Raw genomic sequence first — 16,677 nt, 5'->3', positions numbered from 1 at the left:
TCTCTGTGGATGTTATTTTCTGTGGATGTTATTCTCTGTGGATGTTATTCTCTGTGGATGTTATTCTCTGTGGATGGTAGACCAACACATCCCCTCTGGATGTTATTCTCTGTGGATGGTAGACCAACACATCCCCTCTGGATGTTATTCTCTGTGGATGGTAGACCAACACATCCCCTCTGGATGTTATTCTCTGTGGATGGTAGACCAACACATCCCCTCTGGATGTTATTCTCTGTGGATGGTAGACCAACACATCCCCTCTGGATGTTATTCTCTGTGGATGTTATTCTCTGTGGATGGTAGACCAACACATCCCCTCTGGGTGTTATTCTCTGTGGATGGTAGACCAACACATCCCCTCTGGATGTTATTCTCTGTGGATGGTAGACCAACACATCCCCTCTGGATGTTATTCTCTGTGGATGGTAGACCAACACATCCCCTCTGGATGTTATTCTCTGTGGATGGTAGACCAACACATCCCCTCTGGATGTTATTCTCTGTGGATGTTATTCTCTGTGGATGGTAGACCAACACATCCCCTCTGGGTGTTATTCTCTGTGGATGGTAGACCAACACATCCCCTCTGGATGTTATTCTCTGTGGATGGTAGACCAACACATCCCCTCTGGATGTTATTCTCTGTGGATGGTAGACCAACACATCCCCTCTGGATGTTATTCTCTGTGGATGGTAGACCAACACATCCCCTCTGGATGATATTCTCTGTGGATGGTAGAACAACACATCCCCTCTGGATGTTATTCTCTGTGGATGGTAGACCAACACATCCCCTCTGGATGTTATTCTCTGTGGATGGTAGACCAACACATCCCCTCTGGATGTTATTCTCTGTGGATGGTAGACCAACACATCCCCTCTGGATGTTATTCTCTGTGGATGGTAGACCAACACATCCCCTCTGGATGATATTCTCTGTGGATGTTATTCTCTGTGGATGGTAGACCAACACATCCCCTCTGGATGTTATTCTCTGTGGATGGTAGACCAACACATCCCCTCTGGATGTTATTCTCTGTGGATGGTAGACCAACACATCCCCTCTGGATGTTATTCTCTGTGGATGGTAGACCAACACATCCCCTCTGGATGTTATTCTCTGTGGATGTTATTTTCTGTGGATGTTATTCTCTGTGGATGTTATTCTCTGTGGATGTTATTCTCTGTGGATGGTAGACCAACACATCCCCTCTGGGTGTTATTCTCTGTGGATGGTAGACCAACACATCCCCTCTGGATGTTATTCTCTGTGGATGGTAGACCAACACATCCCCTCTGGATGTTATTCTCTGTGGATGGTAGACCAACACATCCCCTCTGGATGTTATTCTCTGTGGATGGTAGACCAACACATCCCCTCTGGATGTTATTCTCTGTGGATGTTATTCTCTGTGGATGGTAGACCAACACATCCCCTCTGGGTGTTATTCTCTGTGGATGGTAGACCAACACATCCCCTCTGGATGTTATTCTCTGTGGATGGTAGACCAACACATCCCCTCTGGATGTTATTCTCTGTGGATGGTAGACCAACACATCCCCTCTGGATGTTATTCTCTGTGGATGGTAGACCAACACATCCCCTCTGGATGATATTCTCTGTGGATGGTAGAACAACACATCCCCTCTGGATGTTATTCTCTGTGGATGGTAGACCAACACATCCCCTCTGGATGTTATTCTCTGTGGATGGTAGACCAACACATCCCCTCTGGATGTTATTCTCTGTGGATGGTAGACCAACACATCCCCTCTGGATGTTATTCTCTGTGGATGGTAGACCAACACATCTCCTCTGGATGTTATTCTCTGTGGATGGTAGACCAACACATCCCCTCTGGATGTTATTCTCTGTGGATGGTAGACCAACACATCCCCTCTAGATGTTATTCTCTGTGGATGGTAGACCAACACATCCCCTCTGGATGTTATTCTCTGTGGATGGTAGACCAACACATCCCCTCTGGATGTTATTCTCTGTGGATGGTAGACCAACACATCTCCTCTGGATGTTATTCTCTGTGGATGGTAGACCAACACATCCCCTCTGGATGTTATTCTCTGTGGATGGTAGACCAACACATCCCCTCTAGATGTTATTCTCTGTGGATGGTAGACCAACACATCCCCTCTGGATGTTATTCTCTGTGGATGGTAGACCAACACATCCCCTCTGGATGTTATTCTCTGTGGATGGTAGACCAACACATCTCCTCTGGATGTTATTCTCTGTGGATGGTAGACCAACACATCCCCTCTGGATGTTATTCTCTGTGGATGGTAGACCAACACATCTCCTCTGGATGTTATTCTCTGTGGATGGTAGACCAACACATCTCCTCTGGATGTTATTCTCTGTGGATGGTAGACCAACACATCTCCTCTGGATGTTATTCTCTGTGGATGGTAGACCAACACATCCCCTCTGGATGTTATTATCTGTGGATGGTAGACCAACACATCTCCTCTGGATGTTATTCTCTATGGATGGTAGACCAACACATCCCCTCTGGATGTTATTCTCTGTGGATGGTAGACCAACACATCCCCTCTAGATGTTATTCTCTGTGGATGGTAGACCAACACATCCCCTCTGGATGTTATTCTCTGTGGATGTTATTCTCTGTGGATGTTATTTTCTGTGGATGTTATTCTCTGTGGATGTTATTCTCTGTGGATGTTATTCTCTCTGGATGTTATTCTCTGTGGATGTTATTCTCTCTGGATGTTATTCTCTGTGGATGTTATTCTCTGTGGATGTTATTCTCTGAGGATGTTATTCTCTGTGGATGTTATTCTCTGTGGATGTTATTCTTTTTGGATGTTATTCTCTGTGGATGTTATTCTCTCTGGATGTTATTCTCTGTGGATGTTATTCTCTGTGGATGTTATTCTCTGTGGATGATGTTATTCTCTGTGGATGTTATTCTCTGTGGATGTTATTCTCTGTGGATGTTATTCTCTGTTGATGTTATTCTTTTTGGATGTTATTCTCTGTGGATGTTATTCTCTCTGGATGTTATTCTCTGTGGATGATGTTATTCTCTGTGGATGTTATTCTCTGTGGATGATGTTATTCTCTGTGGATGTTATTCTCTGTGGATGTTATTCTCTGTGGATGATGTTATTCTCTGTGGATGTTATTCTCTGTAGATGATGTTATTCTCTGTGGATGTTATTCTCTGTGGATGTTATTCTCTGTGGATGATGTTATTCTCTGTGGATGTTATTCTCTGTGGATGTTATTCTCTGTGGATGTTATTCTCTGTTGATGTTATTCTTTTTGGATGTTATTCTCTGTGGATGTTATTCTCTCTGGATGTTATTCTCTGTGGATGATGTTATTCTCTGTGGATGTTATTCTCTGTGGATGATGTTATTCTCTGTGGATGTTATTCTCTGTGGATGTTATTCTCTGTGGATGATGTTATTCTCTGTGGATGTTATTCTCTGTGGATGTTATTCTCTGTGGATGATGTTATTCTCTGTGGATGTTATTCTCTCTGGATGTTATTCTCTGTGGATGTTATTCTCTGTGGATGTTATTCTCTGTGGATGATGTTATTCTCTGTGGATGTTATTCTCTGTGGATGTTATTCTCTGTGGATGTTATTCTCTGTTGATGGTGCCGTTGTCTTTTTCTCCCTTTCTTCTTTAAAATGACAAAGTGTTTATTGAAGAATCCCTACTGTTGACCAATCACTGGCGAAGGGGCGTAGATTTCGGCTCCGAACGTTAGCATGGCACTAGAATAAAAATGTCCCCGAACAGCCGAAAAACCCCTCACCCAAGTCCTAAACGTCACAAATGTTGTCATGATATATGCACAAACTCTTCTGAAGTGTTTCGGCTAAAAGCATGCGGACTCCTTTAGTGTGTATGTAGTTTTAACGTGGGTGTGTGTTGTGTGTTTCCTGTCAGTCCATCGTAATGGTTAGTCAGGAAGGACAGTGAGGATGGAGCTCTATCTCCAGCTCACTGCTTGTTTCTGGGGGATTGATGGTAAGTGTGTGCGTTTATCACATCTGTCTTCAACACTCACAGAGCCCGTGCCATGGACTGTTTGTTTTGCAGATGTACAACGGAGTAAATAAAGATGAATGCCGTTTAAATGGTATGAGGGTGGTTGATTAAGTAAGGGGATTCAGGTGAGTGAGGTGGACTCCAAGATGGGTGTCTGAGCCCATATATACAGAGTTCCTGCTCCAGGGCCGCTTTCCAATATGAATGTCAGTGCCCATATATGGTGTTCCTGCTCTAAGGCTACGAGGTATCAGTTAGTGAAGGAAGTTAGGGAAATATCAATTAATAAAGTATCATTTAGTGAAGTATCATTTAGTGAAGTATCATTTAGTGAAGTATAAGTTAGTGAAGTATAAGTTAGTGAAGTATAAGTTAGTGAAGCATCAGTTAGTGAAATATAATTTAGTGAAGTATCAGTTAGTGAAGTATAAGTTAGTGAAGTATCATTTAGTGAAGTATCATTTAGTGAAGTATAAGTTAGTGAAGTATCATTTAGTGAAGTATAAGTTAGTGAAGCATCAGTTAGTGAAATATAATTTAGTGAAGTATCAGTTAGTGAAGTATAAGTTAGTGAAGTATCATTTAGTGAAGTATCATTTAGTAAAGTATCAGTTAGTGAAGTATCATTTAGTGAAGTATAAGTTAGTGAAGTATAAGTTAGTGAAGCATCAGTTAGTGAAATATAATTTAGTGAAGTATCAGTTAGTGAAATATAATTTTGTGAAGTATCATTTACTGAAGTATCAGTTAGTGAAATATAATTTTGTGAAGTATCAGTTAGTGAAGGAAGTTAGATGAAGCAGTTAGTGAAGGAAGTTACATGAAGTAAGTTAGTGAAGTATCAGTTAATGAAGTATAATGTATCAGTTAGTAAAGTATCATTTAGTGAAGTATCATTTAGTGAAGTATCATTTAGTGAAGTATCATTTAGTGAAGTATCAGTTAGTGAAGCATCAGCTAGTGAAGTATCAGTTAGTGAAGCATCAGTTAGTGAAGCATCAGTTAGTGAAGTATCATTTAGTGAAATAAATTAGGTGAGAGAGAGAGAGAGAGAGAGACAGAGAGAGAGAGAGAGAGAGAGAGAGACAGAGACAGAGAGAGAGACACAGAGAGAGAGACACAGAGAGAGAGAGAGACAGAGACAGAGAGAGAGAGAGAGAGACAGAGACAGAGAGAGAGACAGAGAGAGAGACAGAGAGAGAGACAGAGAGAGAGACAGTGACAGAGACAGTGAGAGAGACAGTGAGAGAGAGAGAGACAGAGAGAGACAGAGAGAGAGAGACAGAGAGACAAAGACAGAGAGACAGAGACAGAGACAGAGAGACAGAGACAGAGAGACAGAGACAGAGAGACAGAGACAGAGAGACAGAGACAGAGAGACAGAGACAGAGAGACAGAGACAGAGAGACAGAGACAGAGAGACAGAGAGAGAGAGAGAGAGAGAGAGAGAGAGAGAGAGAGAGAGAGAGAGAGCATGTGTAAAGGGAGAGTGAACCTGATACTTCTGGTTTCATCTTGGGGGTTTCCTTGACAACCTTAGCTGAATGAAGCCAGCAGGTGTGTGTTTGAATGTGCAACATGTGATTGTAATTACTGACTGGCCGTAATGGAGAAGCTTCATATGGCAATGCACTGTCCCTAATGACAACACACACTCCCCGAGAGAACCATGTGTATAGTGTATGTGTTTAGCATTTGTATAACATGTTGATTGTTACAGCATCAGGCTTCATCCCAAATGGCACCCTATTCCCTATGTAGTGCACTACTTTTGACCAGAGTTCTATGTGCACTATATAGGGAATGGCATCAGGTTTGGGCTGCATGCAGCCTGTTTCCATAGTGTGGGATGGAGGAGTGGGATGGGAATGTGAAACCTCTCGTCTGGGAAAACGTCACCTCTCCTTCCTTTTCATGATCACCTGCTTCCCAGAGAAGGAGAGGGACAGTGGACTTCCTTGTATCTTTCTAGATGCTTTGAAACGTTTCAACATTCCTACCCTTTCTACTTCAGAGACACAGATACAGATATACTCTCTGTCTCCAGTAGAGCAGGGTGGAAAACTGGATCACTTCTGTTTCTTTTGCAGGGTTTAAACCACTGGAGTAAAGTATGGGAAATATAGCCACAGACCAGTTTAGTCAGTCTAAACCCAGAGCAGTTTAGTCAGTCTAAACCCAGACCAGTTTAGTCAGTCTAAACCCAGAGCAGTTTAGTCAGTCTAAACCCAGACCAGTTTAGTCAGTCTAAACCCAGACCAGTTTAGTCAGTCTAAACCCAGAGCAGTTTAGTCAGTCTAAACCCAGAGCAGTTTAGTCAGTCTAAACCCAGACCAGTTTAGTCAGTCTAAACCCAGACCAGTTTAGTCAGTCTAAACCCAGAGCAGTTTAGTCAGTCTAAACCCAGAGCAGTTTAGTCAGTCTAAACCCAGACCAGTTTAGTCAGTCTAAACCCAGAGCAGTTTAGTCAGTCTAAACCCAGACCAGTTTAGTCAATCTAAACCCAGAGCAGTTTAGTCAGTCTAAACCCAGACCAGTTTAGTCAATCTAAACCCAGAGCAGTTTAGTCAGTCTAAACCCAGACCAGTTTAGTCAGTCTAAACCCAGAGCAGTTTAGTCAGTCTAAACCCAGAGCAGTTTAGTCAGTCTAAACCCAGACCAGTTTAGTCAGTCTAAACCCAGAGCAGTTTAGTCAGTCTAAACCCAGACCAGTTTAGTCAATCTAAACCCAGAGCAGTTTAGTCAGTCTAAACCCAGACCAGTTTAGTCAATCTAAACCCAGAGCAGTTTAGTCAGTCTAAACCCAGACCAGTTTAGTCAATCTAAACCCAGAGCAGTTTAGTCAGTCTAAACCCAGACCAGTTTAGTCAATCTAAACCCAGAGCAGTTTAGTCAGTCTAAGCCTAGAGCTTTGTGTGTCAGAGGAGAGATTCTCTGTAGGGCAGGAGAGTTGTCCTGGACACTGTGACTTTGGCATGAGGAGAACTCCTCTCTGCACACACACACACAGGCCTTTTCACTTTTAGTTACCTAACTCAGTTTCCTCTTAAAAAAGAGAGAGAGACAGAGAGAGACATAGAGAGAGAGAGAGAGAGAGAGAGAGAGAGAGAGAGAGAGAGAGAGAGAGAGAGAGAGAGAGAGAGAGAGAGAGAGAGAGAGAGAGAGAGAGAGAGAGAGAGAGAGAGAGATTTCCAGCTGGTTAAATATGTAGTCAGGAAGCTGTTGCCCCACGGGGCAGGAAATGCATCACCCTTTGACACACTGTCCGACACGCCCACACATGCATGCACACACCCACACACGCATGCACATGCATGCACACACACATACATACACACACACACGCATCCATGCACACACACACACAGGCCGACACACCCATCCACAGACACACACTGGCGGTCTGCTAACTGAACTGAGATCCTGAGTACTTCTCTGTTTATTGAATACAGGGTAGTATTATCAGCACATGGTTTCCTGACTGCTCCTGTCTCCACTAGAGGTAAAGAACTGTTTCCATTATTCTGACAGGGGTAGAGGAGAGGGGAGTGTGAGGGGGAAGGAGAGAAGTGGATGAGAAGAGAGGAGTTTAAGGGGTAAGGGCCCCCGGTGCCTTCAATAATGGCCTACCGTCTCAAAGGAATCACAACAGGTCTGCTTTCTTATCTCTCTGTCTCTCTCTCTCTGTCTCTGTCTCTCTCTCTGTCTCTGTCTCTGTCTCTCTCTCTCTGTCTGTCTCTGTTTCTCTCTCTCTGTCTCTCTCTCTCTTTCTATCTCCCTGTTTGTTTTTCAGTGAGTTTCCTTTGTTTAAATCAGCATTGATTGACTGCTGTGTGTTAATCACATACAGAGAACTACATAGAGAAGTGTTTAAATAGCCATGTAACTATGTCTGTAGCCTTACTGCTATGTAACTATGTCTGTAGCCATACTGCTATGTAACTATGTCTGTAGCCATACTGCTATGTAACTATGTAACTATGTCTGTAGCCATACTGCTATGTAACTATGTAACTATGTGTGTTGCCATACTGCTATGTAACTATGTAACTATGTCTGTAGCCATACTGCTATGTAACTATGTGTGTTGCCATACTGCTATATAACTATGTAACTATGGCTGTAGCCATACTGCTATATAACTATGTAACTATGTGTGTTGCCATACTGCTATGTAACTATGTAGCTATGTGTGTAGCCATACTGCTATATAACTATGTGTGTAGCCATACTGCTATATAGCTATGTGTGTAGCCATACTGCTATATAACTATGTGTGTAGCCATACAGCTATGTAGCTATGTGTGTAGCCATACTGCTATATAACTATGTGTGTAGCCATACTGCTATATAACTATGTGTGTAGCCATACTGCTATATAACTATGTGTGTAGCCATACTGCTATATAACTATGTGTGTAGCCATACTGCTATATAACTATGTGTGTAGCCATACTGCTATATAACTATGTGTGTAGCCATACTGCTATATAACTATGTGTGTAGCCATACAGCTATGTAACTATGTGTGTAGCCATACAGCTATGTAGCTATGTGTGTAGCCATACTGCTATGTAGCTATGTGTGTAGCCATACAGCTATGTAGCTATGTGTGTAGCCATACTGCTATATAACTATGTGTGTAGCCATACAGCTATGTAGCCATGTAGCTATGTGTGTAGCCATACAGCTATGTAGCCATGTAGCTATGTGTGTAGACATACTGCTATGTAGCCATGTATGTATGTTTTGTCTAGTGCTGGCAACACCATTTCACCAAGTCAAACTCTGGGTGGATGTAAATGTACTTGGTAAATACAGGTGATTGTGATGTAGCCATGTAGCCACATAATAACACATTCTAGTATTAGTAGCAATGAACATCTAGAGAGGAAACGCTCTGCATCACTATCTGTTAGTCAGACAGATGGAGAGAGAGAGAGAAACAGAGAGAGAAACAGAGAGAGAGAAACAGAGAGAGAGGTGGAGTGAGAGAGGTGGAGTGAGAGAGAAACAGAGAGAGAGAGATGGAGTGAGAGAGAAACAGAGAGAGAGAGGTGGAGTGAGAGAGGTGGAGTGAGAGAGAAACAGAGAGAGAGAGATGGAGTGAGAGAGAAACAGAGAGAGAGAGGTGGAGTGAGAGAGAAACAGAGAGAGAGAGGTGGAGTGAGAGAGGTGGAGTGAGAGAGGAACAGAGAGAGAGAAACAGAGAGAGAGAGGTGGAGTGAGGGAGCAACAGAGAGAGAGAAACAGAGAGAGAGAGGTGGAGTGAGAGAGGAACAGAGAGAGAGGTGGAGTGAGAGAGGAACAGAGAGAGAGAGAGGTGGAGTGAGAGAGGAACAGAGAGAGAGAGGTGGAGTGAGAGAGAAACAGAGAGAGAGAGAGGTGGAGTGAGAGAGGAACAGAGAGAGAGAGGTGGAGTGAGAGAGAAACAGAGAGAGAGAGGTGGAGTGAGAGAGGAACAGAGAGAGAGAAACAGAGAGAGAGAGGTGGAGTGAGAGAGGAACAGAGAGAGAGAGGTGGAGTGAGAGAGGAACAGAGAGAGAGAAACAGAGAGAGAGAGGTGGAGTGGGAGAGGAACAGAGAGAGAGAAACAGAGAGAGAGAGGTGGAGTGGGAGAGGAACAGAGAGAGAGAAACAGAGAGAGAGAGGTGGAGTGGGAGAGGAACAGAGAGAGAGAAACAGAGAGAGAGAGGTGGAGTGGGAGAGGAACAGAGAGAGAGAAACAGAGAGAGAGAGGTGGAGTGAGAGAGGAACAGAGAGAGAGAGGTGGAGTGAGAGAGGAACAGAGAGAGAGAGAGGTGGAGTGAGAGAGGAACAGAGAGAGAGAGGTGGAGTGAGAGAGAAACAGAGAGAGAGAGAGGTGGAGTGAGAGAGGAACAGAGAGAGAGAGAGGTGGAGTGAGAGAGGAACAGAGAGAGAGAGGTGGAGTGAGAGAGAAACAGAGAGAGAGAGAGGTGGAGTGAGAGAGGAACAGAGAGAGAGGGTGGAGTGAGAGAGAAACAGAGAGAGAGAGGTGGAGTGAGAGAGGAACAGAGAGAGAGAGAGGTGGAGTGAGAGAGAAACAGAGAGAGAGAGAGGTGGAGTGAGAGAGGAACAGAGAGAGAAACAGAGAGAGAGGTGGAGTGAGAGAGGAACAGAGAGAGAGGGTGGAGTGAGAGAGGAACAGAGAGAGAGAACAGAGAGAGAGGGTGGAGTGGGAGAGGAACAGAGAGAGAGAAACAGAGAGAGAGAGGTGGAGTGGGAGAGGAACAGAGAGAGAGAAACAGAGAGAGAGAGGTGGAGTGGGAGAGGAACAGAGAGAGAGAAACAGAGAGAGAGAGGTGGAGTGGGAGAGGAACAGAGAGAGAGAAACAGAGAGAGAGAGGTGGAGTGGGAGAGGAACAGAGTTCTTGTCAGAAGAGATGATTGGGCAATAAGTCAACCCCACAGAAACAGAGCAGCTTGACTGTGAATTTTCTGGAGTTTTTATTATTTCTCCTGATTTTCTTAATAACTGTAAGATGTAAATAGTGTCTCGTTCCTGGAGGCTGTTGCCGTAGTGATAAACCAAAATATACTGTACCAGTATATGTGGAGAAATAAAACTGTTTATTTGATCACAGAGTGATAGTCACAGACTAGAAAGAGAGAGAGATGAGAGATGTTTACTGTTCATTTTCCTTGTTTATTTCACTTTTGTATATTATCTACCTCACTTGCTTTGGCAATGTTAACATATGTTTCCCATGCCAATAAAGCCCTTGAATTGAATAGAATTGACAGGAGGGAGTGTGGAGGGGTGTATGGGTCCGTACCGGCTACTTTCTACAGAGAATGGCTGCGTTTTCTACTCATTGATTTTATAGGTCAATTACTTCTAGAGTTGAATCTGCAGTCAGCAGGGAGCTCTCATTCTCTCTTGCTAGACACACACACACACACACACACACACACACACACACACACACACACACACACACACACACACACACACACACACACACACACACACACACACACACACACACACACACACACACATTTAATTACACAGACATTCACACCAATTCACACTTGCCAGAAGTCTGACGACCCAGCTACTGGTGTGTAAATGAGTCTTAGAAAGGAGAGAGGGATGGGGGAGGGAAGGATGGGGGGAGGGAGTGCTAGGCAGCAGAGAGGTGAAGTCCTCTGTTGGATTAGTGGAAGCTCCTTGAGCCAATCTGCATGTGAATGGCTGTGAGCTGCTTCAGCCATCACCCCCGCTCTCACACACACAGAGAGAGACAGACAGCGAGGTAGTGCAAGAGAGAGGGAGAAAGTCAGTCAGAGAGAGAGAGAGGTAGTGCAAGAGAGAGGGAGAAAGTCAGTCAGAGAGAGAGAGACAGAGAGAGGTAGAGGAATTAGAGGCATCAGCTCAAATCCTCCCCATCGCCTCTCCAGCTCAGGAAAGCGAGTGAGTGGATAAACTGAGCAAAGAAAGAGAAGAAAAATAAGGACTTTCTTCTTCTCTTCTTCTCTGCCTGGTGGGCAGGCAGCTGCATGGTTGAGGACTGGAGCGTTGAGAGAGAGAACGGGAATCGGACTGGCTTTTGTGAATGAGAGAAGGTAGGAATCTTCTATATCCTCCCCCCGCGGCCTCTATGGGCCGATCTCAATGCCTCTTCAAACCATGAGACCTGACTGGATCGGTCCACTTCAGCCGTGGGAAAGGGGTGGGAGGGACAACAGTCTGGACCGGGCTGTTACAATGCATGTTTTTCTGAATAATGGGATTTCTTCAAAAGTGAAATGAAAAGAATGTCTTGGTTTGATTTGAACGGCAGTAATTTTTTTTGTCTGAGTCTTGATGCTGAGAAATATTTAGTAGGAAGGTTTCTGTTGTTGGTTGTTGACTAGTGAATGTTTGTGGTTGTGGCCATGTGATAGAGCACATGTTGATGAATCTCACTGCTCTTTCATATGTAAAGTGTGACACCATTTTAGCAGTGCTGTGTCTCTACCCCCTGTCACTGTGGAGCTAACTGTTGCTCAACACTGTGTGTGTGTGTGTGTGTGTGTGTGTGTGTGTGTGTGTGTGTGTGTGTGTGTGTGTTGTGTGTGTGTTATGAGGCAAGAAATGTGTTATCACATGATTTTGGTAATCTTTGGTAATTCTCTGAGGAGCATGCTGAATACAGTGATGTGCTGAATACAGAGATGTACTGAATACAGAGATGTGCTGAATACAGTGATGTGCTGAATACAGAGATGTACTGAATACAGAGATGTGCTGAATACAGAGATGTGCTGAATACAGAGATGTGCTGAATACAGAGATGTGCTGAATACAGAGATGTGCTGAATACAGTGATGTGCTGAATACAGTGATGTGCTGAATACAGAGATGTGCTGAATACAGAGATGTGCTGAATACAGAGATGTGCTGAATACAGTGATGTGCTGAATACAGAGATGTGCTGAATACAGAGATGTGCTGAATACAGAGATGTGCTGAATACAGAGATGTGCTGAATACAGAGATGTGCTGATACAGTGTTGATCTACTAACCATGTAGAGCTGCGTTCAAGATCGAATGAGTTCACGGTTCAATCAGTTCCCTGATTCCCTGATTCATCAATATTTATTAATAGGGGACAGCGGAAGCAATAGATGCTGAAACGGTGTCTAGCTAAGAGACAGGTACAGAAAGCACCCGTGGTTAAACTGGGCTAGCTGCCATCTTGTGCCAACAGTAAACACACCTACATCTCACTACAGCTAATGTTCATGACATCCAGTTGGAGGAAGATGGACCATCAAGAAGAGTTTAGATGTATACAAACTATTATCTAGTCCTCTGCAGAAGCAGGAAATGTGAATTATAATTCATAGACATGTTTGTAAGGGTTGATCAAATGTTTAGATAAAGTTCAAATCTGACATTTCAAAGTGGAAATGACAAACTTTAGAAGCCCTTTTAATACTCAAATACACGTTTACAGTTTGGACTTAAATCAGTTTGAAAATCTATGGTAAGACTTGAAAATGGTTGTCTAGCAATGATAAACAACCAATTTGTTGATCAAATATTACACGATCCAGGTGTGGATAACTCGTAGAGACTTACCCAGAAACACTCACAGCTCGTAGAGACTTACCCAGAAACACTCACAGCTCGTAGAGACTTACCCAGAAACACTCACAGCTCGTAGAGACTTACCCAGAAACACTCACAGCTCGTAGAGACTTACCCAGAAACACTCACAGCTCGTAGAGACTTACCCAGAAACACTCACAGCTCGTAGAGACTTACCCAGAAACACTCACAGCTCGTAGAGACTTACCCAGAAACACTCACAGCTCGTAGAGACTTACCCAGAAACACTCACAGCTCGTAGAGACTTACCCAGAAACACTCACAGCTCGTAGAGACTTACCCAGAAACACTCACAGCTGTAAACGCTGCCAAAGGTGATTCTAACATGTATTGACTCAGGGGTGTGAATACGTATGTAAATGAGATATTCTTGTATTTCATTTTCAATACATTTGGAGAAAAAAAATATCTATAAACATGTTTTGACCGTGTCATTATGGGGTATTGTGTGTAGATGGGTGAGTATTTATTTATTTTTTAATCTATTTTGATTTCAGGCTGGAACACATGAAAATGTAGAGTAAGTCAAGGGGTATGAATACTTTCTGAAGGCACTCTGTTCATCATCACTCCTCTTCTCCTTTCCTCTCCTCTGTTCATCATCACTCCTCTTCTCCTCTCCTCTCCCCTGTTCATCATCTGTTCTCCTCCTCTCCTCTCCTCTGTTCATCATCTGTTCTCCTCTTCTCTCCTCTGTTCATCATCTGTTCTCCTCTCCTCTGTTCATCATCTGTTCTCCTCTCCCCTGTTCATCATCTGTTCTCCTCTTCTCTCCTCTGTTCATCATCTGTTCTCCTCCTCTCCTCTCCTCTGTTCATCTGTTCTCCTCCTCTCCTCTCCCCTGTTCATCATCTGTTCTCCTCTTCTCTCCTCTGTTCATCATCTGTTCTCCTCTCCTCTGTTCATCATCTGTTCTCCTCTCCTCTGTTCATCTGTTCTCCTCTTCTCTCCCCTGTTCATCATCTGTTCTCCTCTCCTCAGTTCATCTGTTCTCCTCTCCTCTGTTCATCATCTGTTCTCCTCTCCTCTGTTCATCTGTTCTCCTCCACTCCTCTCCTCTGTTCATCATCTGTTCTCCTCTCCTCTCCTCTGTTCATCATCTGTTCTCCTCTTCTCTCCCCTGTTCATCATCTGTTCTCCTCTTCTCTGTTCATCTGTTCATCATCTGTTCTCCTCTCCTCTGTTCATCATCTGTTCTCCTCTTCTCTCCCCTGTTCATCATCTGTTCTCCTCTTCTCTCCCCTGTTCATCATCTGTTCTCCTCTTCTCTCCCCTGTTCATCATCTGTTCTCCTCTCCTCAGTTCATCTGTTCTCCTCCTCTCCTCTCCTCAGTTCATCTGTTCTCCTCCTCTCCTCTGTTCATCTGTTCTCCTCTCCCCTGTTCATCATCTGTTCTCCTCTCCTCTGTTCATCATCGCTCCTCTTCTCCTTTCCTCTCCCCTGTTCATCATCTGTTCTCCTCCTCTCCTCTGTTCATCATCTGTTCTCCTCTCCTCAGTTCATCTGTTCTCCTCCTCTCCTCTGTTCATCTGTTCTCCTCTCCTCTGTTCATCATCTGTTCTCCTCTCCTCTGTTCATCATCTGTTCTCCTCTTCTCTCCCCTGTTCATCATCTGTTCTCCTCCTCTCCTCTGTTCATCATCTGTTCTCCTCTCCTCAGTTCATCTGTTCTCCTCCTCTCCTCTCCTCAGTTCATCTGTTCTCCTCTTCTCTCCCCTGTTCATCATCTGTTCTCCTCCTCTCCTCTCCCCTGTTCATCATCTGTTCTCCTCCTCTCCTCTCCTCTGTTCATCTGTTCTCCTCTCCTCTCCCCTGTTCATCATCTGTTCTCCTCTTCTCTACCCTGTTCATCATCTGTTCTCCTCCTCTTCTCTCCCCTGTTCATCATCTGTTCTCCTCTTCTCTCCTCTGTTCATCATCTGTTCTGTTTCTCCTCTCTAAGGCCCCTTCATATGACCTGTTGTCTCTCCTCCAAATTGCCTGGACAAACGATCTGTCACTCCTTCTCTCCGTCTCCTTCTCTCCCTGTCCGGCACTCTCATCACTTCTGCTGTTCTGTTTGCTTTTCTCATGCATCTCAGAGATGTGTGTCTCTACTCTCTGTTTATCTTGGACCCCATAGTGTGTCCCCATCTCTCTAGCTGTGCAGGGCTTTGCTAGGTCCATGTCTGTATATCTGTAGCTGTACAGGGCTTTACTAGGTCCATGTCTGTATCTCTCTAGCTGTACAGGGCTTTACTAGGTCCATGTCTGTAGATGGTCGACTCAGTATGACAGAGGACTACTCTCTCTCTCAATTCAATTTAAATTCAATTTAAGGGGCTTTATTGGCATGGGAAACATATGTTTACATTGTCAAAGCAAGTGAAGTAGATAATAAAAAATTAACAGTACACATTACACTCACAAAAGTTCCAAAACAATAAAGACATTTAAAATGTCATATTATGTGCAAACAGTTAAAGTACAAAAGGGAAAATAAATAAACATAAATATGAGTTGTATTTACAATGGTGTTTGTTCTTCACTGGTTGCCCTTTTCTTGTGGCAACAGGTCACACATCTTGCTGGTGTGATGGAACACTGTGGTATTTCCCCCAATAGATCTCTCTCTCTGTCTGTCCTGAGAGAACTGATAGCTGTGTGGATTAGTTCCATTCTGGTGGGTGTGGGGTCAGATATTTATAGCTGATTAAATCAGGAAGACTAACCGTCACCAACGGCCACAGCTCTCTCTCTATCTGTGTGTGTGGAGACGAACAATAACCAAAAACCACTGCTGTAAACTGTTCTAAACTGCTGTAAACTGGAGAATAGATGTGTTAATGAATCTAAAACTTCCCGCTGGACCTTTTACACAATAGGTTGGATTAGCTGTTTGAGGTCCTACTTTCCCTTTCAGTCCAGTTTGCTTACAAATAACAGTGTTGTTGAATGCAGAATCCAGGTTATCATGTCAGTGATAACGTTGTGGCCTGCTAGTCTCTGGGTAGCTGTGGTTTGACAGGCTGGGTTAGCTGACACATGCTCAGAGTGCCCGATTCCCAGTACACACACACACACACACACACACACACACACACACACACACACACACACACACACACACACACACACACACACACACACACACACACACACACACGTTGTGGCCTGCTAGTCTCTGAGTAGTTGTGGTTTGACAGGCTGGGTTAGCTGACACATGCTCTGTGGCTCAGACTCCCAGTAAACACACATGATCGCACACAGTCTGGCCAGAGAGTTTCTAAACCCAGAAGCGCAACATCTCAAGACTTCCGGGAACGCTTGTGAAACAGACCATACAAACCAGACCGGGATTTGGGGTTTGACAAGTCAATGAGAGAAGTGAAACATTCTTCCTTAGTTGTTAATTTTCTCAAAATCTAAAGGCGCAACATTTAGATTGGAGCTAATTTCTTTAAGTAGTTAATTAATAACTTCTTAGGGATCAAATCCCGTTAACGGGATCGATTTGACAACATCCGTT

The 16,677-nt window shown here is 43.9% G+C and overlaps 1 protein-coding gene across 6 annotated transcripts in view; it reads left to right on the top strand.

Moving 5' to 3' along the window:
• The window catches only part of LOC106606337 (neuronal-specific septin-3), a 218,060-nt gene that overhangs the window by 160,836 nt on the left and 40,547 nt on the right, over window positions 1-16,677 (top strand). Inside the window, exons 1-2 of one of the 6 annotated variants that reach the window (XM_045715910.1) lie at window positions 7,404-7,549; window positions 11,564-11,637. The exons of 3 other annotated variants lie outside the window; for them this stretch is intronic. In XM_045715910.1, coding sequence (XP_045571866.1) covers window positions 11,628-11,637 — 10 coding nt within the window. In that variant the 5' untranslated portion in view covers window positions 7,404-7,549; window positions 11,564-11,627. Of the gene's footprint in view, window positions 1-7,329; window positions 7,700-11,563; window positions 11,638-16,677 lie in introns of those variants that run through there. 2 more of the 6 variants (XM_045715911.1, XM_045715909.1) reach the window with 2 other exon arrangements.

Source organism: Salmo salar, chromosome ssa03, assembly GCF_905237065.1.
Source record: "Salmo salar chromosome ssa03, Ssal_v3.1, whole genome shotgun sequence".
Classification (NCBI taxonomy): domain Eukaryota; kingdom Metazoa; phylum Chordata; class Actinopteri; order Salmoniformes; family Salmonidae; genus Salmo; species Salmo salar.
The sequence above is the reverse complement of the archived record's forward strand: the minus strand, read 5'-3'. Positions and strand labels throughout refer to the sequence as shown.